Here is a 23,964-nt window from a genome sequence, read left to right as displayed (position 1 = left end):
CTGCGGACTACCTAGCGGGTTTACCGGGGCTCTGGCTCGAAGAGCAGAAGTAGGAACGGGGTGGTTTTTACTCAGTAAGAGTCTGACACTCCCTCTCGCCTCGCCCAAGGCGGGAGAAGCCATTGGATGATTATCCCCCCTTAAAAAAGTCTGAAAAATACTATGCTGATAATCGCAACAAAATCGGTTCAGTCAAAAGCAAGATTGCGCACACAAACATACATACATACATTCTTCTCCTTTTTAAAGTCGGTTAAAAATAACAATTCGTCTCTTCATTTTGCTGTAAAAGACGGATAAATAAACAGACACACATACTTTCACATTTTTATATTAGTACTGTAGTATTGATGGAAGGGTACAGATGACACACAGATTGAAAAGTGAATGGAGTGCTAATTTCAATGTGCGAAAGAGAGGTGTAAATAATGATAATCTATAATGTCAATTTGGGAAATTACTTCTTAAAGATTTGACTTTTGTATTGTAAGATAGCTTTTTTTATGTATATTTTTACTCGCGGCTTCACTTAAATGTAGCAACATCACGCCTTTTAGGGGTAGACAGAGGTGTACATTACGGCACGTAATGCCGCTGCACAATGTACACCCAATTTCACCATTTGTGTTATAAGTCCCATGTAATAGGGGGTGAGCCTATTGCCATAAACTGGGCACGTTTTACAAGCTACTTAAAACCCAACCTTATAATCATTAAAACAAAGCATTACCAATTTTACTTATTTACACATATCTCCATCTCTTTCACACACCTCATTACCATAGCACTCCATTCAAAACTTATCCGTTACAAGTGACGTATTGATGTTCTTACAAAATGCAAGATTGCACATACATACATACATACTATGTTTATATATAACATATACAGCGTGTAACAAAATACCCATATACATCAAGAAGCACTGAAGAATACAGGTTGAATAGAATCTCTACACAAAGTTTCAGCTTAAAATACGTTTAAAAAAAAAATGGTACCAAATACTTAGTGTCGCATGGTTCTTGATTTTAAATCATACAAATTACAAACGTGTCACAACACTACAGGGGTTACTCGCTAATTACGAAACATTTCTTCTGTAAATCTGATCGCCTAGTATCTACCTAATTTTGATGTTCGATTTCTGGAATTTTATGTTTTTTTTTTTTTATGGAATAGGAGGCAAACGAGCAAACGAGTCACCCGATGGCAAGCGATCAGCGCCGCCCATGGACACCCGCAACACCAGAGGAGTCACAGGTGCGTTGCCGGCCTTTGTTTTTTAAAAAGGAGTATGCTCTTTTCTTGAAGGTTTGAAGGTCGTATCGGTTCGGAAATACCGCCGACGACAGCTCATTCCACAGTTTTGCTGTGCGAGGCAGAAAGTTGCGCGAGAAGCGCACAGTTGTGGCCTGCCAACCATCTATATGGTGGGGATGGAAATGCTGTCGTGTGGGTCGATGGCGAAAAGAAGCGGCAGGAATAAGACTAATCAATTCCTCAGAGCACTCCCCGTGGTATAAGCGATAGAAAATGCACAACGAAGCTACATCTCTACGCATTGCCAAAGTGTCAAGTCGGTTTGAAACTTCCTGACACTCAACAATCCGAACCGCACGCCGCTGAACGCGGTCCAGAGGATGAAGCTGGTACTGGGGTGCCCCCGCCCAAAGATGAGAGCAGTATTCCATATGGGGCCGAACTTGCGCCTTATATAGAAGCAGGCGATGGGCTGGAGTGAAATACTGCCTCGATCTGTTGAGCACACCAAGCTTTTTCGAGGCTAATTTAGCCTTATCCTCCAGATGACCACGGAACTGGACGTCGCTCGAAATGTTGATGCCAAGTATTCCAATACCGGCTGAGGCAGTCAGAGGGGTACTTTGAAACTGAGGTGAGATGACCAACGGTAGTTTCTTAGCGGTAAACACGCAGACCTGTGTCTTAGGAGGGTTAAACTGGACCAGATTAAGTTCACCCCAATTTGAGATTCTCTGCAAAGAAGTCTCGAAGTCTGTTTCGGTTCTCGATGACGTTTTCCCGAGAAATGTTAGCGCGGCCGGTATAATAGGCATCACCTGTACTGTCATCCGCATAACAATGAATGCCGCTGACTTGCAACATATCATTGATATGGATGAGGAACAGGGTGGGTGATAGCACGCAGCCTTGAGGGACACCTGCGTTCACAGACAGAGAGTCGGAGCATTCCCCGTCGACAACGACCTTAATGCTTCTGTCTGTAAGGAAGCAGGAGACCCATTCGCACAATTTCTCGGGAAGCCCATAGGAAGGAAGCTTCGAAAGAAGCGCTTTATGCCAAACCCGGTCGAAGGCTTTCGCCACGTCCAAGCTCACTGCCAACGCTTCCCCCTTAGACTCGATCGCCTGTGCCCAACGGTGTGTCAGGTAAACCAGAAGATCCCCAGCCGACCGACCTTTACGAAAACCGTATTGTCGGTCATTGAGTAGCTAGTGATCCTCTAGGTACCGCAAGAGCGGGCAGTTAATAATGGATTCCATTATTTTCGAGAAGAGGAAGTTATGGCTATCGGTCTGTAGTTGGACGGATTTGTTCGATCGCCTTTTTTAGGGATCGGGTGGACCAAGGCCGTCTTCCAGGATTTCGGTACTACGCCTAAAAAGTAAGAGAGCCGAAAAAGACGTGTTAGAACTGGTGCCAACTCCGGAGCGCACATTTTTAACACAAGGGGTGGAATCCCGTCGGGTCCACTCGACTTTTGGACATCAAGGGACAGGAGCGCCAAACGCACCGAACGCTGGTGGAATCGGATATCTGGCATATACCACCCACACCACGGCACGGCAGGCGGCCCACGCCCCCGTCATCCAGTGTCGAGTTGGCCGCAAAGATTTTACCCAAAAGTTGGGCTTTATCCCTTGCGCCATGAGCCAACGAATCCTCCCCCATGTGCAGAGGTGGAAATGACGGCCTGCAGAAATTGCCTTCAATAGCTTTGGCGAGCGACCAGAACGCACGAGTTCCCGAAGGAAGGCGTTCAAGCTTCTCGCCAATTCTACCGATGTACTGAGACTTAGCCCCTGCAATAACTCTTTTGAAGGACTTGGAAGCAAAGTTATACTCCTTTTTAAAAGTGCTGGTATTTACATCCCGTGCCATCACCGCATCGGCCCAGGCTCGATAGGCTTCACGCTTCCTGCGTGAGGCCTTTCTGGAAGACGAATCAAACCAGGGCCGATACCTGCCACCGACAGGGACCAGAGAGGACGGGACGAACAGCTCCATCCCCTGTAGCACCACATCGGCGACAGAATCGGCAGCGGCGTTGGGATCATCCTGCAAGAAGCAAACCTGTCTCCAAGGATAGGATGCAAAAAAGGACCGCATCCCATCCCAGTCTGCCGACCTATAGTGCCATACGCGGCGAAGACGTGCATCTTCTAGACGCGGCGAGCGCGTCCAAGATACAGAGCTCCGGACGAGACAATGGTCCGATGAGCCTAGGGGAGCAACAACGGACACACTGTAGCCGTCCGGGTGAGAGGTCAGTAGAAGGTCCAACAGTGAAGGCCTCTGGTCTTCCACATCTGGGATGCGCGTAGGCGCGGTAACCAGCTGTGTCAGGCCAGAAGCAAGGGCTAGGTCGTGGACAGATCTCCCCGCGTGGTCAGTTCTACTAGAACCAAGCCAGTCGGCGTGGTGGGCGTTAAAATCGTCAAGTAAAACGACTTCTGCAGAGGGTATCTGCCCTTGTACAGTCTACAGCCGTCTGGATGTGTTCCATGAGTCGGTCAGTCTCGCTATCACCACTATGGGACCTGTATAGGCACGCATAGACACGGGGGTGGTCGTCGTTATCTACACGCAGCCATAAGATGGAGAGGTCCCTACCTTCAAGATTTCTGAGGCGACGAAAGCTGATATCGTCTCTAATGTACACGCATACCCCGGCCCTAGGCAAGAAGGAATGCTCCAGTCCATACCCAGGGTAGGTGAGGTACGATGTGTCCAACGGAGACGATATCTGCGTCTCAGTTAAAAAGAGCAAGGCGGGCTTTGCTGTCTCAAGGTGGTGGTGGACAGCGTTAAGGTTGGAATGAATTCCCCTGATGTTGCAGAAGTCCACATTCAGCGTGGCAGGGGGTGCCGAAGTTGTTTTGCTCTTGCCTCGAGCTGTAATGCGCGCAGTTTTAGACGTCCACGCTCAGGGTGGTTAAGCTCTGAGTATGGACGTCCAGAGAGGGATTCTCCAATGTAGTTGGTACTCTCCTGGGGTAATCGAATTGAGTTGAACTGCGCCATTATGTAGGGGGAGGATGGGCCTCCGGTACCCTCACTCACTCACACGGTGAAACACAACGTGAACGTTGTTTCACACCGGTTTTCTGTGAGGCCGTGGTATTACTCCGGTCGAGCCGGCCCATTCGTGCCGAAGCATGGCTCTCCCACGGTGAATGTATTGGAAATATTCATAACTTGGTACCATGAAAACATGAGTTTACAAAGCCTTTCCCGTATCGTTTGTTGTGTTATCTAGAAACAGTGCACTTGATATTTTTACCCCCTTTTTGTTACACCGTGTATATGAAAACTGTATATTCAGCCAAAACTCCTAAGGTTAAAAATCACGTGCAAACTCGTCCTTAGAAAAATTTCACTGTTATTGGATTTAGAACTTTATTTATTTAAGTATAAGAGTGATATTTGTGTGTGTGTGAGTTTTGTTTACGATTGATTCGCACGTTCGGGTTTGTGTGGTCATCATATTTAGAATTAAATTAAGATATGTAACGTAATTGGTGAAAAGTGGGTGTTAAATTGAGTGAAGAGTAGATTACACGTGATACCACCGCTATTCTTCCCGCGGGTGTCATATACCCGACTAAAATGAAGGTGCAACGCCTTTTATCCCCGAAGGGGTTGGCATAGGTAGAGAATGCAAATCCGCCGTGTTTTGAAAATCCGGATTTTTAAGAACGGATTTTTGGTCCAATCCGGATTATCCGGATTTTACGGATTTTTCATGAAAATAAACAAATCTACTTATGTTAGTTTAATAATATGAAGTTTTTTATATCCAACATCAGAAATCGATGAAATATCCTGTGACTGTAATGAACCTGTACTTCTTAATACACCAGAAATAAATCCGTTAGCGTCCGATCCAATCGATGTACCAAACTTAGGAGATTTTGAAGAATCCAGTGTTTCTAGCAGTAATTAGGCAGAAAATTATTTTTGAGCAACAAATAAAAAACTAAATGACTGATTAGGAATTAATAAAATAACTAAGCATAAAAAATTTAATTTCCAAAAATTTATGTAAATAGCTGATTGAAAATTTTTAAATAGACCAGGGGGGCCTACTCCGGTTCTCGAATCCGAAATTTCGTTTAATCTTCGGCCGTAGGTTTTCTTGATTTACTAATAGAATTACTTGAAATAACGTTTTATTTTTAATTTCATATCAAAACCTATTTATTTATCTTCATTTCATTCGTTTATTTTGGTTCCCGAAAGTTCGCAATAAATAGAATAAAATTGTAGTACGAAATCTGCGAAGTTTTGGACAAAACTTCGTTTTCTTTGAATTAGAGTAGGTAGACCTACAGATTAGTTTTAAAGTGCACATTTATTTACTACTAGCTACTTCCGCGCGGTTTCACCCGCTCTGCTTGGCTCCTATTGGTCATAGCGTGATGTTTTATAGTCTATAGCCTTCCTCAATAAATGCACTATTCAACACAAAAATAATTATTCAAATCGGACCAGTAGTTCTGGAGATTAGCGCGTTCAAACAAACAAACAAACTCTTCATTCAGCTTTATAATATTATAGTATAGTTAGATAAAGAAAGATGATTGGGCTCGCTGTTATAGCAGCGGTAAGTCCCCTCTTTGAGGAGTGGCTAGAGAGGCGTCATGGCGTCCTCACCTACCGCCTGACGCAGGTGCTTACCGGACACGGAAGTTTCGGTAGGTACCTGTTTCGGATTCGGCGGGAGGAAACGCCCGGGTGTCGGCATTGCGAGGACCACCCAGAGGACACGGTGGAGCATACAGTAGCGGTGTGCCCTGCATGGGCTGAGCACCGCCGTGTCCTTAGGGATGTGATCGGCGACGGTGACCTCTCGCGTCCAGCTCTGGTTCAGGCCATGATGCGGAGCGATTTGGAATGGGACACCGTCTCCTCCTTTTGCAAAGCAGTCATGCTAGCTAAGGAGGAGACGGAGCGCGTGAGAGAACGATCCTCCTCACGTCCTAGCCGCCGCAGTAGACACTCCGGGCGTCGGGGATCGCGTGACGATCTCCGGCCACCGTAAGTGCGGGTCTGCGGACGGCGAGCAAGGGCAGCTCGCCGCCCGACCAGAACCAGACCCGCGCGCGCCTCAAAGAGCCAGACCACCACAGATGGGGCCCAGCAGGGCTGATGCCCGACCCGGAGCTGCGGACAACGTAAAAGGTTACCGGGGCTCCGGCTCAAAGCAGAAGAAGACACTCCCTCTCGCCTCACCTAGGGCGGGAGAAGTCATTGGATGATTTTCCCCCTCAAAAAAAAAAAAAAAAAAAAAAGAAAGATGATGAAAATTAAGTCTAATCTGACATTACTAAGCCTGAAAACCATGAAGGGAAGTTTCCAATCACTAAAATAACATTAACAGTATCTTCCATAGTTGGCTATTAATGACTATTAACTGTTTTTAATCGATTTATTAGCCGAATTATATTAAGCGGAATAACCAACACTACCTCTGGAGGACGCGAGCCGAACATACGCGTGATAATGTCATTGCGAATTACGATTTCTTATTATTCAGAAAATCCGCGGATTTGATTTTCGAATCCGGATTGACAACTCGAGTAAAAATGTACGGATATTCGGATTTTTCGGATTACGGATAGTCCGGATTGGATTCCCTAGGCATAGGTGCATGTTACGACATCCAAGATAACAGAGGGTGAACCTATTGCCGTATACTGGGCACAATTCCAGACTCCGTGCTACTACTGAGAACATTTCGAAAAGTCGAAAAATGCCCAATAGTACTTTGCCCGACCCGAGAACAGAACCCGAGACCCAATGCGTTACCGTGCTCCGACTCGAAGCAGGAACGTGATTGTTTTAGTCAGAAGAGTCTGACATTCCCTCTCGCCTCGCCAAAGACTGGAGTAGTCATTGGACGATTTTCCTCCGTCAAAAAAAATCACGATTCACCTAGCCTGACACATCGGGCAATCTTTTATTTTTTACGTAAAATTAAGGTGTGCCGTATCACCGGCAGATTGTATACTAATTAGTGACGAATATAGGTAGGTACCCATTTCTGGACCTTTAGTCACCCACCATGACCTTAGCTTTATGTCATTCCAATGGAATAAAGAACTTGACCGCATTAAATAATAATTAGTCACTTAATAGTAATAAGTGTGGGAGAGCCATGCTTCGGCACTGCTGGGCCGGCTCGACCGGTGTGATACCACGGCCGAGCAGAAAACCGACGTGAAACAACGCTTGTGTTGTGTTTCATTGTGTGAGTGAGGTTACCGGAGACCCAACTACCCCCTTCCCAATCATGCCCATCCCCGATTCCCCAACAACCCTTAAATTCCTAACCATCAAAAGGCCGGCAACGCACTTGTAACGCTTCTGAAAAGGCTGAAGATTTTGTTTGTTTGTTTGAACGTGAATCTCCGTAACTACTACTCCGATTTGAATAATTCTTTTTGTGTTGAATAGTCCATTTATTGGGGAAGGTTATAGGCTAAAAAACATTACGCTGCGATCAATAGGGACCGAGCAGAGTGAGTGAAACAGCGCGGAAGTAAATAATTATAATATAAATATAATCACTACATAGTATAAAACAAAGTCGCTTTCTCTGTCCCTATGTCCCTTTGTATGCTTAAATCTTTAAAACTACGCAACGGATTTTGATGCGGTTTTTTTAATAGATAGAGTGATTCAAGAGGATGGTTTATATGTATAATACATGCATAATATATCACCATTGCACCCATTTGAAGCTGGGGCGGGTCGCTAGTAAATATAATAAAGAATGATCTTATAACTTTTTTACACCAAACATTGAGAATATTCATAATAATCTACTTAACCAAACATAAACCCTTATTCTTCTTAAATACAATAAACAAACGACTCACCTATAGCTATATCACTTCACATAAGAGAGAATTCGAAAGTTAACAAAAAAAAACAAAAATATTAAGAAAAGTAATAAATTCACTACCTACATAAGATAAGTTATACTGCAGCTTGTCTGTCCGTCTGTTTACTGATTGCAATGAAGAGTCGACACAAAATGGATGCCACCTTGACACATTGTGCTACTTTTTACTCAATTTAGGGGTCCGTACGAGATGAGTCAAAGCCTTTAGGTATACGTAACCGACTTCCTAAAAAAGGAGGTGTTTTTTATGGTATAAGCCGGTAAATGAGCAGGTAAGCCTGTTTATTTTCGCCACCTATGGACACTTGAAACACCAGAGGCGTTACAAGTGTGTTGCCGGCCTTTTGGGGGTTAGGAATTTAAGGGTTGTTGAGGAATCAGGAATTAGGGAGATTGAAAAAGTAATTGAGCCTCCGGTAACCTCAAACGAAACACATCGCATTAGTACTGCATCTCCTCTTTGTACTTGCTTCATGGTTAATATACTAAAACCTGCTCCAAAGTGTATTAATTTCTTCTGAAAACTGCAACCAAACCGGTTCAGTCAATTACGAGATAATTGCGGGCAAACATACATACATACAGACATGTCAAATGCCTATTGCCATATATTGGGCACAATTCCAGACTCCATGCTACTACCTACTGAGAAATTTTCGAAAAACCGAAAAAAGCCCAGTAGGTAATACTTTGCCCGAAAATCGAACCCGAGATCCCTTGTCGGCAATCGCACTTGTGACCAGTTTTTAATAACAGTCAATATAAAGTTATGTATACGGAACCATTAAAAAACAAATACGATTCGCTCCGTAACTTTCATTAAAAAGTGCATGCTACCGGGGTCATGAGGCGTCCGGCAGGAATGTCGCCTGCCTGCCATATATCATCATCAGCCAGCAACACTCCACTGCTGCAATGGTCGGATATTTTGGTTCCCAGGTATTCCCCCCTCTGCTCCAGGGCAGGTCTATTAGAAGACCCGGTGCCCCTTACAGGTGTTGAGGATGGCCACCGAGGTGGTTTTAGTGAGGTAAAAATCCCAGACTTCTCGTCTTTCTCCCTGAAAAGCTAGGCGCCTTCTAAAGGTTCCCCCCCGTCAAAAAAAAACCCTGGTAGGTATGGGTCCAATTCCATGGCATGCACGGTATCCGGAACCTAACGCCGGCTGATTTTTAGATGACGTGTCTTGTTTATTATGTAGACAAAATTGGCCGTGTATCGAAATCTTTCTCGGAAACATAATTGAAAAGACTGCAGAAATAACATGCATATATTCAGTCAAAGAGGTAAGGAAACGTGTTCGGGCATGTATTCGTAGTAGGGGAGGTCACTTTGAACAAAATTTTGCTAATAAAGATGTTTTTGTAATTGCCCTTTTCTCTTTACACTTTACTTATCATCAAGTTATTAATTTGCTTTTGGGAATTTTATAAATTATTTAACGTTTTTGGGTAGGTAATAAAGCAAGGAAGTTATTCTAATAGTTTGTACGTGTTGTGTAGTATAATATGTTTTTTTTTCTATGGACCAAATAAGTGACGCAAAAGAAAATTCGATAAGAATTTTCTTGCTATTTTAAAACGAATGACATTTCTCTCACTATGAGTATTAATAAATATTTATTGATGTGTTAGCAAAGCTGGTAAAAACTAAAACAACTTAAATCAAATTATCAGTATTTATTGATATTTTTCTAGTCAATTCGGGATGTTTTTACCAAAACAAAAAATATTGAATATCTCAGAAAGTAGCCACTTTTGGAACGGGGACCTCAGGCAAATTTTGTAGGAAATTGGTTGTATTGTCACCTCCCGAGAGCAATCCGTCGAATTACAAGTCAAACTGTACATGAGTTAATTAAACATAGAATAAATTGGGCAAGGTTTCTTAGCAACGCAGTTGTTTCATGTTTGTTTATGTATATAGGATGTAAGAATATTCCAAAAATAAATAAAATAAAACAAAACTATAAGAATAACAATTTATTAACGCCTAAACCGGTACGATGACACAGAACGCCGAGTATATGGTGCGGAACACGCTGTATATCAGGTAGCTGTATAGCAGCACGCAGACCACGTGCACATACTTCAGGATCCTCATCTTCTTCTGGCCATACTCTGAGTCCTTGAGACCATCTTGCACGATAAACCTGAAAACATTGAAAAATAATGAATTTATACTGATAATATGACTGCCTTTGGTCGATGGTCGCAAGTGCGACTGCCGAACAAGGGGTCTTGGGTGATTCCCGGGTCGGGCAAAGTATTACTGGGCCTGCGGATTTTCGAAAAATTTCTCGGTAGTATCAGGTAGCTGTATTGTGCACACAGACCACGTGGACATACTCAGGATCCTCATCTGTCTTCTGGCCATATTCTGAGTCCTAATGAGACCATTTGCACGATAAACCTGGATAAAAGAAAAATAATGAAATTATACTGTTAATAAAATGTGAAGATTTTGTTTGTTTGTTTGTTGTAATCTCCGGTACTACTGGTTCGAATTGAATAATTCTTTTTATATTAGATAACTCATTAATTTAAGGAAAGCTCATAATACATCAGTGGAATTGAGTTATATTACAAACCATTTTTTGTGTGTATGTTTACTGTATTATCACTGAATTACGTCAAAACAGTTCAATTTTTTTAAACGTAGTGCCACACTCGATTTTTTTCCTTTATCGTAGGTACGTTTACAAACCTACCATTTAACATACACATGACACCTAGAGCTGAAACTACATTTTATGCATCACACAAATAGTTGTTCCACGGCAGTCAGTTGGCCAGCCACCGCATCAACCGTGCAGTCAATTAGTGTGTAATTCAGATTCTTAGATTTTATTACATAATTTATTACGATCCGTACCCTTAAAAACGAAACTAGAGTGTGTTCGGCGCTATGATTGGTTGGTTTATTCGGCTGGCCAATCACAGCACCGAATACGTTCTCATTTCGTTTACTTTAAACGTAAATCAAACTAGAAATACTGATACAAGCCTATTAAAAACTACATACCTTCGCAGCCCAACAGACATGGATAAGGCAATTCCTCTTTGGTCGATTTCTCTGACATTGCATCCGAATATGGCCTGGTCTGCCGGAGCCATCCTGTCCATCATGCTGACCAGGTTATCATCCCTGATCTTCCAATTATTGAAGAGGAAGTACTCATACACTTTGCATAATTTGTAGGTCTTTGAGTAGATCGATACTAGGCTGAAATAAATAAGGATTTGGTTACTACTATAAGTGTGGGAGAGCCATGCTTTGATATGACCGGAGTGATACCATGGCCTCAGAAGTAATTTGTGAGATACAATGCTTGCGTTGTGTGCAGCCGATGGGATTACGTTATTGGAGGAGCCATAGTCCCTCTTCAACCCCCAAATCTTCTGATCTCTTTACCCCCAAAATGCCAGAAATGCACTTGTAAGTGTCCTGCTAGTGTCTATGGACAGCGCCCAATTATCCCACCTTCAGGTAATTCCGTTTGAGGACTTATCCCATACAACCGTTAAGGCATTAAGTAAAACGTCCTGTATAACGAAAATAATTTAGCTAAGTAAGAAGCATCACTTGCCAAATAACGCTGGTCACAGTATTGCGAGTGAAAATACTATGGGCAGCTATTAAATTTTCATAAAATAACTAATCAATAACAGTCGATGTTACATCGCGTGAATCTCTGCCCTTTGGTGGAAATAGGTGATTTTGTTTTTCAAGGGGAATCATTAAATGACTCCAACTTATGGAGTTACCGGGTCCAGTTTCAAGTGTCAGGAGTGGGAACGGCGGTGATTGCTTAGTCAGTCAGTCTGACACTCCGTCTCGCCTCGTTTAAGGCGGGAGACGAAGAAGTCATTGGATGATATCCCCCTAAGAAAAAGAAAAATACTTACGATGGTAGCCCTTTCGGTCTGACTCCAAGAATGTTCACTATAGCATCTATGAAGTATCCAGGGATGTAGTGGAAGAGCCAGGTCAGGATCCAGAACACAACTGGATTCGACGTGTGGGCAGCACAAACGTAGTATAAAGCCTTAGGTGTAATAATTTTCACCAGCTCATCTGTCCTCAACGTGTTTAATAGGTTGTCTGTAAATAAACACATAATTTAACATTTTACCAACTGCCCAATTTCCCCCACCCCCATTCGTCTATAGGGATGATGACGGGGTATGAAAATTAAAAATATATTTAGTCCGTCAGTTAGGTAAAGAAAAAATATTAAACACGTATTTTTTATTTTGTCATATAAGATAACAATACTTAGATACAACGAATCAAAGTTTAGGAGTGGGAGCAAATATGTCATTTCTACACCATAAATATGGTTTTCAAAAAATCTACAAGACGGACAATAAAATTAAATAATATTCATCTTTCCTAATCCCCCCCCCCCCCCTCAAAGGCCAGAACCCTTGCAACTCCTCTAGTTTTAGGTAAACCATGAGCGGCGGCGATTGCTTACCATCAGGTGATCCGTCTAATCGTTTACCGGCTTATACCACAGCAAAAACCTTCTCCGTGTGAGAAGAGGCCTTTGCTCAGCAGTGGCCACTTATACGACGTGTAACAAAATACCTATACACATCTAGAAGCCCTGATGAATACAGGTTGAATAGAATCTCTACACAAAGTTTCAGAACAAAATACGGTTAAAAAAAAATTAGTACAAAATACTTGATACATACATGATGAAACATTCATAACTTGGTACCATGAAAACATGAGTTTAAAAAACCCTTCCCGTTTCCCAACTAACAATTTTGCCCTATAACCAAACCTTATATCTCAAAAAAGCTGGGTAAATGATGTATAAAGGTTTTGGTGGTGACTGATTGTTGTGTAAAAGCGTTTGACAACACAGTTTGGCTCTATAAGTTTGTATAGCAAAAACGACCTATTAATAGTTGATGTAAAGGTTTACTTCACGACTTTATATAGCTGTTATAGTCAGGCGTTATAGCAACCTCCATTGTTACTAGTATACAACAATTGAACTTCATAACAGTTTTGACTGTCACCCTAATGCGCCTAATTTGCGCAATAAAGGTTCGAAACGAACTCCTATGTGTCGTTTGTTAAAGTAGAGATGACAACTCAGGAATAGGACGATATTACGATATTGAGGGTTTTAAGATCATCGTTACAGTACACAGTAATATAGTGGGCACAAAAAGTCTACATCGGAGTGATTTGGTGATACAGCTGAGTTTCAAATTATATTTATATAGCTTAATTGTCTTATAAAGGGTTGTTAATGCCCATTATAGCTGTAGTGATAAACTTATATCACAAATACACTTTTTAGAAGCAGATTGTTTTTTTATAACTATTATAGTTCCTCTATTACGCAACAGTACTATAACGGAGATCTTATGTGTTTTAAAACATTATTATTGTGTATAAAGTTAGGCTAGCAATGCTTTTAAATGATAATTCCGTTTTGTAAAAGCACTTCTATCGCTCTTCTACAACAATATTGACATTTTGATTCAGTGTAATTAATGCGACAATATTTTTATCTATACTAATATTATAAAGCTGAAGAGTTTGTTTGTTTGTTTGTTTGAACGCGCTAATCTCCGGAACTACTGGACCGATTTGAATAATTCTTTTTGAAGACCCAATTATAGAAAATGGTTCCGTACAAAATACAGTTCACGTCAGTGATGAAATGGAGAATAATTCATTTGTGGACAGCGATTCCAGGTGTGACAGTTTTTCAGATTGTTTGATTGATTCAACTGAAAAAAAAAACCAGCAACTACGAGATGGTTTGAAGCATTGGGCTATTAATTATAATATTTCACACGAAGCAATAAAAAGTCTGCCTCGTTGGTCGAGTGGTCGAGCGAAGTATTGCTAAGCATTTTTCGGTATTTCGAAAATTTCTCAGTAGTAGCACGGAGTCTGGAAATGTGCCCGGTATATGGCAATAGGCTCACCACCTATTACATGGGACTTACAATATAAATAATTGTGAAATGTGGGTGTACACAGTGGCATTACGTGCCATAATGTGCACCTCTGCCTACCCCTTCGGGGATTAAAGGTGTGACGATATGTATGTACGTAGTTATACTTCTCTGACGTCATACGTAGTACCTACACAGATTTATAAACCATAACATTTATTCATTAACAAAAGTATTCATCATATTTATGGAATAAGGACAAAAAATAAAACAAAAAAAAAACAAGCTCAAAAGGAACCCTAATTTCATGTAATGGTGGATGTAATCTATCATAATGAGTACTATAGTAGAGTTAAGGAAGCTGGAACTATGTTTATAACTTAAAATAAGAAATTATTTTAGTAAAAGCTCATTAATTCGAAGGGGGCATTCAAATATGTCGTAAATCCATACATAGTTTATCAGTAAAATGACAGTCGCACAACATTTTCCTCGTAAGAGACGAATAATTCGATTAAGTACAAAATAATATCTTAGTCACCACGATACCCCGTCACTTTTCTTATTTTTTTATTTCTCTTCTAAAATACTGAGACACTGCAGCGACGTGAACGAATGTAAAATGAATGAATGATGAATTTTAGTGATGTAATGGAATCATGAACTCTTTTACAGTACCCAAAAACACTTTAGTAGTGCTGCGGTGGCTTATATATCACAAAATTGTCATGCCTGATACCCTTATAGTTCTACTTTAACACTGAATGGAGTTATAATTGCGCCACTTTCTTTGTAGATGCACCTTCTTTGGCCTTTTATTTGACCACCGTTTAGTTTTTACAAAACGTTCTATGGCCTTCTATAAAACTAACTTTTGTTGGTTGGGTTGTTATGTTATCTAGAAACCGTGCACTTGATATGTATACCCCCTTTTTGTTACACGTTGTAGACTAACGATAATGACGATGACGATGATACATACCCCACGTAAAGTTGCTGGTAGCAGTGCCGACAATGTAGATAGGAACTTCAGAGTCGATGGCTTTCCTATTCTGAACAGAATCCCACCCTGCAGCGAGGATAGCGTTGTTCGCATAGTCCACTGGTGTTATCACAAACTGATTGTCTCTCTTCAAATACAAGACATGCATCACGCCGATTCCACAGCCTAGAAGGAACTGAAAAATAAAGTAATATGATTTAGATTTTTTTTAAACGTTGCTCCACACTAGTATTTTCTCCTGTGTCGTGGGTGCGTTTACAAACATACAAGTTCACATACACATGACACCCAAACCAGAAACAACAATTTGTGGATCACACAAAGAATTGCTCCGTTCGGGAATCGAACCCGCTATACGTTGCACGGCAGCCAGTTGCCCAGCCATCGCGCCAACCGTGCAGTCTCCTCTAGTGTTTCGGGTGTCCATGGGCGGTGGTGATTGCTTACCATCAGGTGATCCGTCTGCTCGTTTGCCGACTCCATACCATAGTAAATCATATTACTTACTCCAACTGGCGACGCCATGACAGTTTGTTTGTCTATCCATCCAGGAGATGGTTCAGTGTATGATCCGAGGACTGGAAAATAAAAGAAGTATGTAAGTACCTTTATAGTTTTTGTATCTCTCTGTGTATGTACACAGGAGAAGTGAAACAAAATAGTAACAGACTGGTACGTTAGACATGGGAGAAGAAAGAGAGGAAGACAAGGCAAAAGATAGGAAGACGAACTAAAACTAACGGCTGGCCCAAAATGGAGCCATCAGACCACCACAGATGGGGCCCAGTAGGGCTGATGCCTGATCCGGAGCTGCCGACTACCTAGCGCCTTACAGTAAACCGGCATCAAACAACGCGAGCGTTGTGTTCCGACATGTGAATGAGGTAACCAGAGGTAAAAAAATAGACAACCATGTTATAAGGAAAGAAGAAAGCAGTTCAGGATAAGAGGCTTTTTAACTTCACTCCGCCTCATTCCCAATTGTCAAAACCTCCCACACATGTTGCATGTTACTTATCTAATGTTATGAAGTGCCGATGATCGATGCTGATTACTGACCATCATGGGACCCATCTGCTTGCTTGCCGTCTTTCAATACCGGTGACAATGTTATGACATCGTCAGAATGGCAGGAAGCCAATGAATGAGTGGGAAGTTTAAGTGTGGAAGAGTCAGGCTTTGGCACTGCTGGGTCGGCTCGACCGGAGTGATACCACGGCCGAGCAGAAAACCGACGTGAAACAACCACAACTTGCGTTGTGTTTCGTTGTGTGTGAGTGAGGTTTCCGGAGACCCAATTATCCCAATCTTCCCAATTCCTTATTCTCCAACAACCCTTAAATTCCTAACCTCCAAAAAGCCGGCAACGCACTTGTAACACCTCTGGTGTTTCGAGTGTCCATGGGCGGCGGCGATTGCTTACCATCAGGTGATCCGTCTGCTAGTTTACCGGCTTATACCATAATAACTGATGATGAGAGGACCTACCTACTGCTGGCTTGACTATACAAACTGGCAGTTCTCCAGCTCGTGTCCTCACCAGTTCCTCAGCGATAGCCTTTGTGAATGTGTATGTGTTGGGCCAGCCCTTGATTAAACTGGAAAAAGACAGGAAAGTAAATAAAATTGTCTCACTGGTTGACTGGTACCAAAGTATTAGTAGCCGCATTAACTACTACCGCACTGCTTCTAACATTAGGACTATCATAAGTGGCAAAGAGGTTGCTACATATTGCTGTATAACTCAACTTAGTTTATCTTTCAATATCTATCAATTTCGCTTTTATTTAGATTCACTCAATAGTTCTACCTAATAATGTACTCTAGATGTAGAAGCCCCCAAGTACAGGATTATCCTAGTTTGGGGGCTACCGATCACTTGATGACAACACCAAAATTAAACAAATTATTGTGATATAGTATAAGACCATAATGATTGTGAAGTTTGTAATTAAATTTATTTATTTTTATTTATTCTTATTTTTAAAGAGGCGCGTTGGGTTCCATGCACCTCAAAGACCCAGACTACCACTGATGGCAGACCCAGTGGTGGTTTTCCATTAGAACGTCACCTCTTAAGTTAGTAAGAGTTTGACACTCTCTCTCACTCACCCAAGGTGGGAGAAGTCATTGTATGATCTTAGCCCCTCAAAAAATGTGACGAAAAGTGAATATACAGTACCTACATTTTATTTTAGTACGTCATAATATGTTATTTCATGTCATGTCATGTTACGTTGACTACTCACCCAGGCGTGATTTCAGTCAATCGTTCTTCCTCCATATTTTCCACCAGGTCTATAAAGGTATCTGGCAGCACAGGAGTTGGGTAGAACTGTTCTCTCACTTCATTATTTATTCGACTCTTAGTGGTGTGAGCAAACGCTGTGGAAATATGATTGAAGATCCTGCAAGAGAAGAGTATACTTTAATATACCTACGTGTGTCGCCTGGACAGTCAACCTCGCTACATCCTTGTTGACTGGACATCTACACTACATGAGCTGCTGTTTACATGTGAACATTAGCTCATGACGATACCTAAGTACATGTGTCGCCTGGACAGTCAACCTCGCTACATCCTTGTTGACTGGACATCTACATTACATGAGCTGCTGTTTACATGTGAACATTAGCTCATGACGATACCTAAGTACGTGTGTCGCCTGGATAGTCAACCTCGCTACATCCTTGTTGACTGGACATCTACACTACATGAGCTGCTGTTTACATGTGAACATTAGCTCATGACGATACCTAAGTACGTGTGTCGCCTGGACAGTCAACCTCGCTACATCCTTGTTGACTGGACATCTACACTACATGAGCTGCTGTTTACATGTGAACATTAGCTCATGACGATACCTTACGTTAATACTTACTTGAGGTTCTTGCATTGTTTGCCTAACTCCAGCATTTCTCTGGTGCCTCTCACGTTGATGAGACCAGCCTTTTTAAGATGTTCATCAAACCTGACTGTTGCTGCTAGGTGGACGATCACATTTACCTGGAAAATAGGACATAGTTCTTCTAATCTTGTATTTCCTGAAGACTTAGGTATAGGGAGCAGAAATGTTACTATTCACATCAACAGCTTAAGGCAACTCCCAGCCAAACTAAGGGTCTCGCCTTCATTAGAAGTTTTTTTTTAATGGGACAAGCCCGCCATAGCCTTCCATACCGCTGCAACTCCTGTACACCAGGACTCCTCTACAGTAGATACAACCATGAAAACACCGGAACACTGAATTCCGGCGCGTCCCAGGGACATGAGTAACTGTTTTAGATCCCGCAATGAAATAAATCAAAAGATATTATTATAGAGGAGAAGAAAAGGAAATTAGAAGAAGCTTCAAGCTTCCTTGTGCGAACTGCTAGGGAGTGGAACTCCTTGCCGGAGTCTGTGTTTCCTGATGGGTATAACCTGGGTGTCTTCAAAGCCCGAATGAATAGGTTGCTTATGGGCAGACGTGATCCATCGTAGGCCGCATCATCACTTACCATCAGGTGAGATAGCGGCCAAATGTCAACCAATCAAATATATAAAAAAATCAGTATTGTTTTATTATAGGTGCTTACCTCTTTCGTCAGGGTATCCCAATCCTTGTCACTGAGGCCGAGCCTAACATCGGCCACATCGCCCTCAATCGGCACGATATCATTGGCGAAGTTAGGCTTCTTTTTACGGAGAGTTTCGTATAACTGAAATGCAGGAAAGTAAAATCTAAATCGGTATAGAAACACCAATCTATACTAATATTATAAAGCTTGTTTGTTTGTTTGAACGCGTTAATCTCCAGAACTACTGGTCCGATTCGAATAATTCTTTTTGTGTTGAATAGTGCATTTATTGAGAAAGGCTATAGGCTATAAAACATCACGCTATGACCAATAGAAGCCAATCAGAGCGGGTGAAATCGCGCAGAAATAGCTAGTGTTATATATTAAATACGCTAATAAGCCATCACGCGTGATTATTTTTGTGTAACGGAAGGAGTTACACGCGGATGGAGTCACGGGCACAACTATCTATACTTTTCTGCCTAAAAGTCACTATCTCACGCGGACAAAAACTAGTCATCAATATATTGATGGTAGAGCTTCAGCTTAGTTGCGTTCATCATCATCATCATAAACAACAGCAGCAGCAGCAGCCTAGTCAGTCCTCACTGACACTTACAGACGCTAAATTCTTTCTAATTTATGTATGTGAGAGCCATGCTTCAGTACAGATGGGTCAGCTTGACCGGAGTGATACCACGGCCTCACAGAAAACCGACGTGAAACAACGTTTGCGTTTTGTTTCGTTGTGTAAGTGAGGTTACCGGAGGCCTAATCACCCCCCTTCCCAATCTTCCCAATTCCCGATTCCCCAACAACCCTTAAATTCCTAACCCCCAAGAGGCCGGTAACACTAGTAACGCCTCTGGTGTTTTGAGTGTGAATGGGCGGCGGCGATTGCTTACCATCAGGTGATTCGTCTTCTCGTTTACCGGCTTATACCATAAAAAATTATGACATAATTTTCGGCGAGTATTGCAGAATGCTACTCATGAATATCAGCCTCTAGCATGGCTTGAAACTAGTCGAGTTCTTCGACAAACAGTTTTGTAAGTAAGCCGATAACATAATAATTAACTGTTAGCTTTGTTGCTCCGGAGCTGCGGACTACCTAGCGTTTTACCGGGGCTCCGGCTCGAAAAGCAGGGGGAGGAACGGGGTGGTACTTAATCAGTAAGAGTCTGACACTCCCTCTCGTCTCGCCAAAGGCGGGAGAAGAAAACTGATGATTTCCCCTCCTTAAAAAAATGTTTTGTTTGCTACTGATAGTAAATAAAATCTTACCGGGTCTTTTAAGATATATGTTAGGCGTTGTGCAATAGTTTTTCCTTTTTTAGGTCTCAGTAAAATGTAAATCCTCTCTATTTCACAGGATCTGTAACAAACAATAGTCATCATCAGGCAATCAGCTACGTACTTTCCACTCCCACAGTCCTCCCCCAATGACTACACATCGCGAGATTGGAAGCGACCTGGGGCCTTAGTCTGCTATTACAATTGTGTCAGAATGGTCGATCATTGATCAGTGCAAGAGGGACGGAGCTATGTAGGTTGTATAGCTCCATCCCTCTCGCACTGCTCAAGGCCCCTGCGTACAGCGACTGTTGCAGACCTTTATCAGGTCATCAGACCAAAGTTCCTAGGTGTATGATCGCTCTAGTCTTCAGAACTACTGGTCCGAATAAAATAATAGGGATGATGACGGGGTATAAAAATTAAAAATCTATTTAGTCCGTCAGTTAGGTAATGAAATAATATTAGACACGTTTTTTTTTTTATATCGTCACGCCTTTTATCGTCGTCATCTAGGGGTAGGCAGAGGTGCACATTATGGCACGTAATGCCACTGTACAATGAACACCCACTTTTCACAATTTATGTTGTAAGTCCCATGTAATAGGGGATGAGCCTATTGCCATATACCGGGTACATTTCCAAATTTTACTACTGAGAAATTTTCGACAAACCGAAAAAAGCCCAGCAATATTTCGCCCGACCCGGAAATCGAGACCCCTTGCCCGGCATTCGCACTAGCGACCTCAAGGCCAACGAGGCAAAACTATCGCCAATCGGCAGCTTCTTACCTGAAAATCTTTTCCATAAACTGCTTTCCCAGGAAACCAGACCCTCCCGTCAAGAAGATAGTGGTGCCTTTATAAAACTGCTGCACCGGAGAAGTTCCTAGGTCTATGACGGCATTCATAGGCCTCTGCTTCTCAAGAAGCGCTAACTCATGCCTCTCGGCGATGTCTAGAGTGTCCACTTCTGCAATAGAAGATAAATACAATTTAAAACAAATACTAGAAAGAAAGAAAGAAAAAATATTTATTTTGCACCGGGCACGATGAACAAAAAAAACAAATCGAAAATTAAAGCAAAAATAAAAGTAATATAAACAGGAAGAATAAAAATAATGCACAATATGAAAAAATAACATAAAAGTAAAACTATAAAACAAATAAACAAAAAAAAAACAAGGTGGCAACGTGGTGACGTGCCCAAGCCAAAAGGGTTGCCACCTCAGTATGAGCTGGGCACCGAACTACTAAGTGTGGGAGAGTCATGCTTCGGCACGAATGGGCCGGCTCGACCGGAGTGATACCACGGTCGAGCAGAAAACCGACGTGAAACAACGCTTGCGTTGTGTGAGTGAGGTTACCGGACGCCCAATCCCCGATTCCCACAACAAACCTTAAATTCCTAATCCCCAAAAGACCGGAAACGCACTTGTAACGCCTCTGGTGTTTGAAGTGTCCATGGGCGGCGGCGATTGCTTACCATCAGGTGATTCGTCTGCTTGTGTTCCATAGAAAAAATCCAAAAAAAAAAACAACTCCACGCTAGATATCTTCTATGTGGAAATGAAGTTTGCAAACACGTGTCATGTTTGAGCCCGAATGAACGATACACGAATCTATGATAGAAAAAAGAAGAGACAGAAAAAAAATATCAAGGCCCGAGTGAATAGGTTGCTTTGGGCAGACGTGCTCCACCGTAGACCGCATCATCACTTACTATCAGGCGAGATAGCGGCCAAACGTCGACCCATTAAATGTAAAAAAATATCTACACTTTTTTCAATATGGTGTAGAGTTTGATTGTTTGAACGCGGTAATCTCTGGAACTACTGGTTCGATTTGAATAAATCATTTTTGTGTCGGATAGTCCATTATTCGAAGTAGGCTATAGGCATAATAGGGGGTGCGCCTATTGCCATACACTGGGCATAATTCCAGACGCCGTGCTACTACTGAGAAATTGAAACGAAAATTTCTCTCTAAGAAACCGAAAAAATCACAGTAATACTTTGTCTGACCCGGGAATCGAACCCGAGACCTCTTGTCCGACAGTCGTACTTGCGACCACTCGACCAACGAGGCAGTCAGAGAACACGGACTCATAAAAAGAGACTTTGAATAATTTATAGTTCTATGGTTATGAGTTACGGCTATTGGTTCCTGCCGTCATGCTCAGTGATTGGTTTATAAAAAATTGTTAAATTAATTAGCGATGTCTACTGGAACTATTTTAAGTACATTATTAATATTTATTTTATCAATTTTTTGCAATCGTGAAGCTGTATTGTTATTATTTATTATGTTTTTGTAATAATATATATTATTTTAAGTGGCCTTGGCTGTGATTTCAGCTGAGTTAATCAATTACCGTGCCTCTAGTGTGCAGTTAAAATCGAAATTTTGACTGCACAGTTAGCGCGGTGGCTGGGAAATCGGCTACCGGACAGCGTGTAACGGGAACGATTCCCGCACAGTGCAATTCTTTGTATGATCCACAAATTGTTATTCCGAGTCTTGGTGTGATGTGCACCCACCACACAGGAGACAATTCGAAAAAAAATATTGTATCAGCCTACAAATTAATTGAAAAGAGAAATATTATTATATAAAAAATATAACTTACCCATAGTTCACACTTTATAATATCTTCAATTAAAAAAAAAATAACTGTTTAAAAACTTTTAACACTTCTTTTTCTCAACTATTATATAAGAAAATCAATATAAAAACTTGTATCTCATATATATATCTGAAGAAAAACTTATAAATTCCAATATATATATCCAAAAAAGCTATGTCGCTACATATATAAAAATTTTTGAAAAGGTGAAGCTACTGCTAGTACCATCAATATACTGAATTAAAACAACCTACCCAATCTATATACATGTTTACACATAATTTTAACTAACTACGTGTACAAAATGCCTAAACAAAAAAAAAATATGTATAAATAAACATATGTAGTTTAACTAACAAGTTTTACGCAAACTGAAATCGTATAAATTTTCATGTTATTATGCCGATTTATACTTGCCAAATACGAATCAAAATTTTGGCTTTGTCCAATATTATTGATTTCACTCGCATTTTGTCTATCGGCTCATATAGGCCTCCCCCAATCGGATGGTAAGCAAGGGTAGCTTGCTCGACCAGCACCAGACCCGTGTCGCGTTCCGCACGCGCCTCAAAGAGCCATCAGACCACCACAAATAGGGCCCAGTAAGGCTGATGCCTGATCCAGAGCTGCGGACTACCTAGCGGGTTTACCGGGGCTCCGGCTCGAAAAGCAGGAGTAGGAACGAAGTGGTTTTTAGTTAGTAAGAATCTGACACTCCTTCTCACCTTGTCCAGGGCGGGAGAGAGCATTGGATGATTTTTCCCCCTTAAAAATCCACCCCTAATTACTTTCACTTGGTTCAGTAAAACAAACATATGTTCAAAATTTAATTTTTAGCTTGTATTCAATTTGTATGCGAAGTAATTAGCATGTAGTATTAAACAATAAACGTATTATTATGTAGAACAGGTACTTGATGTTAATGTGAATCTTTAATTTTCCGCAAATTACGTTGCTAACCGCAAAATTCGAAAATGTTCTTTAGAAGCCCCTTTTCGTCCACTACTGGACATAGGCTCCTCAAATATTCCGCAACTGAGCTCGATCTCCAGCTCTTCGCATCATCATCAACAGAAAATCATCCAATAATTTCTCTCGCCTTTGGCGAGGCGAGAGTGTCAAACTCTTATTGACTAAAAAGCAGCCCGTTCCTACTCCTGCCTTTCGAGCCAGAGCCCCGGAAACCCGCTAGGTAGTCCGCAGCTCCGGATCCAGCATCAGCCCTTATGGACTCCATCTGTGGTGGTCTAATGTCTCTCTGAGCCACGTGCGGAACGCGACACGGCATACACACGGGTCTGGTTCTGGTTGAACGGCGAGCTACCCTTGCTCGCTCTCCGCAGAACCTGCACTTATTGTGGCCAGAGATCGTCAAATGTTA

General features: G+C 41.8%; 1 protein-coding gene and 1 long non-coding RNA gene across 2 annotated transcripts in view; one reads left to right on the top strand and one right to left on the bottom strand.

The window, feature by feature from the left end:
* Positions 1-23,964, top strand: part of LOC126912042 (uncharacterized) — a 186,540-nt gene that overhangs the window by 15,895 nt on the left and 146,681 nt on the right. The window lies entirely within an intron of this gene.
* LOC118280456 (fatty acyl-CoA reductase wat) lies at positions 10,141-22,707 on the bottom strand. The gene is made up of 12 exons (XM_035600495.2): positions 22,587-22,707; positions 20,750-20,930; positions 19,950-20,040; positions 18,684-18,806; positions 17,987-18,111; positions 17,354-17,512; positions 16,593-16,702; positions 15,612-15,682; positions 15,084-15,279; positions 12,080-12,275; positions 11,196-11,396; positions 10,141-10,323 (listed from the first exon to the last, which is right to left on the bottom strand). Exons 1-12 carry the CDS (start codon positions 22,588-22,590, stop codon positions 10,164-10,166), a joined length of 1,617 nt encoding a protein of 538 aa, XP_035456388.2. The 5' UTR covers positions 22,591-22,707; the 3' UTR covers positions 10,141-10,163.

This window comes from Spodoptera frugiperda, chromosome 21 (genome assembly GCF_023101765.2).
Source record: "Spodoptera frugiperda isolate SF20-4 chromosome 21, AGI-APGP_CSIRO_Sfru_2.0, whole genome shotgun sequence".
NCBI lineage: Eukaryota > Metazoa > Arthropoda > Insecta > Lepidoptera > Noctuidae > Spodoptera > Spodoptera frugiperda.
The sequence above is the reverse complement of the archived record's forward strand: the minus strand, read 5'-3'. Positions and strand labels throughout refer to the sequence as shown.

What these genes read in the sequence shown, in the direction of transcription:
- LOC118280456 (XM_035600495.2), bottom strand. An exon ending in AAACAATGCAAGAACCTCAA is followed by an intron (nt 17,513 to 17,986) that starts GTAAGTATTAAC and finishes CTTCTCTTGCAG; the next exon opens with GATCTTCAATCATATTTCCA. An exon ending in TTGACTGAAATCACGCCTGG is followed by an intron (nt 16,703 to 17,353) that starts GTGAGTAGTCAA and finishes GTCTTTTTCCAG; the next exon opens with TTTAATCAAGGGCTGGCCCA.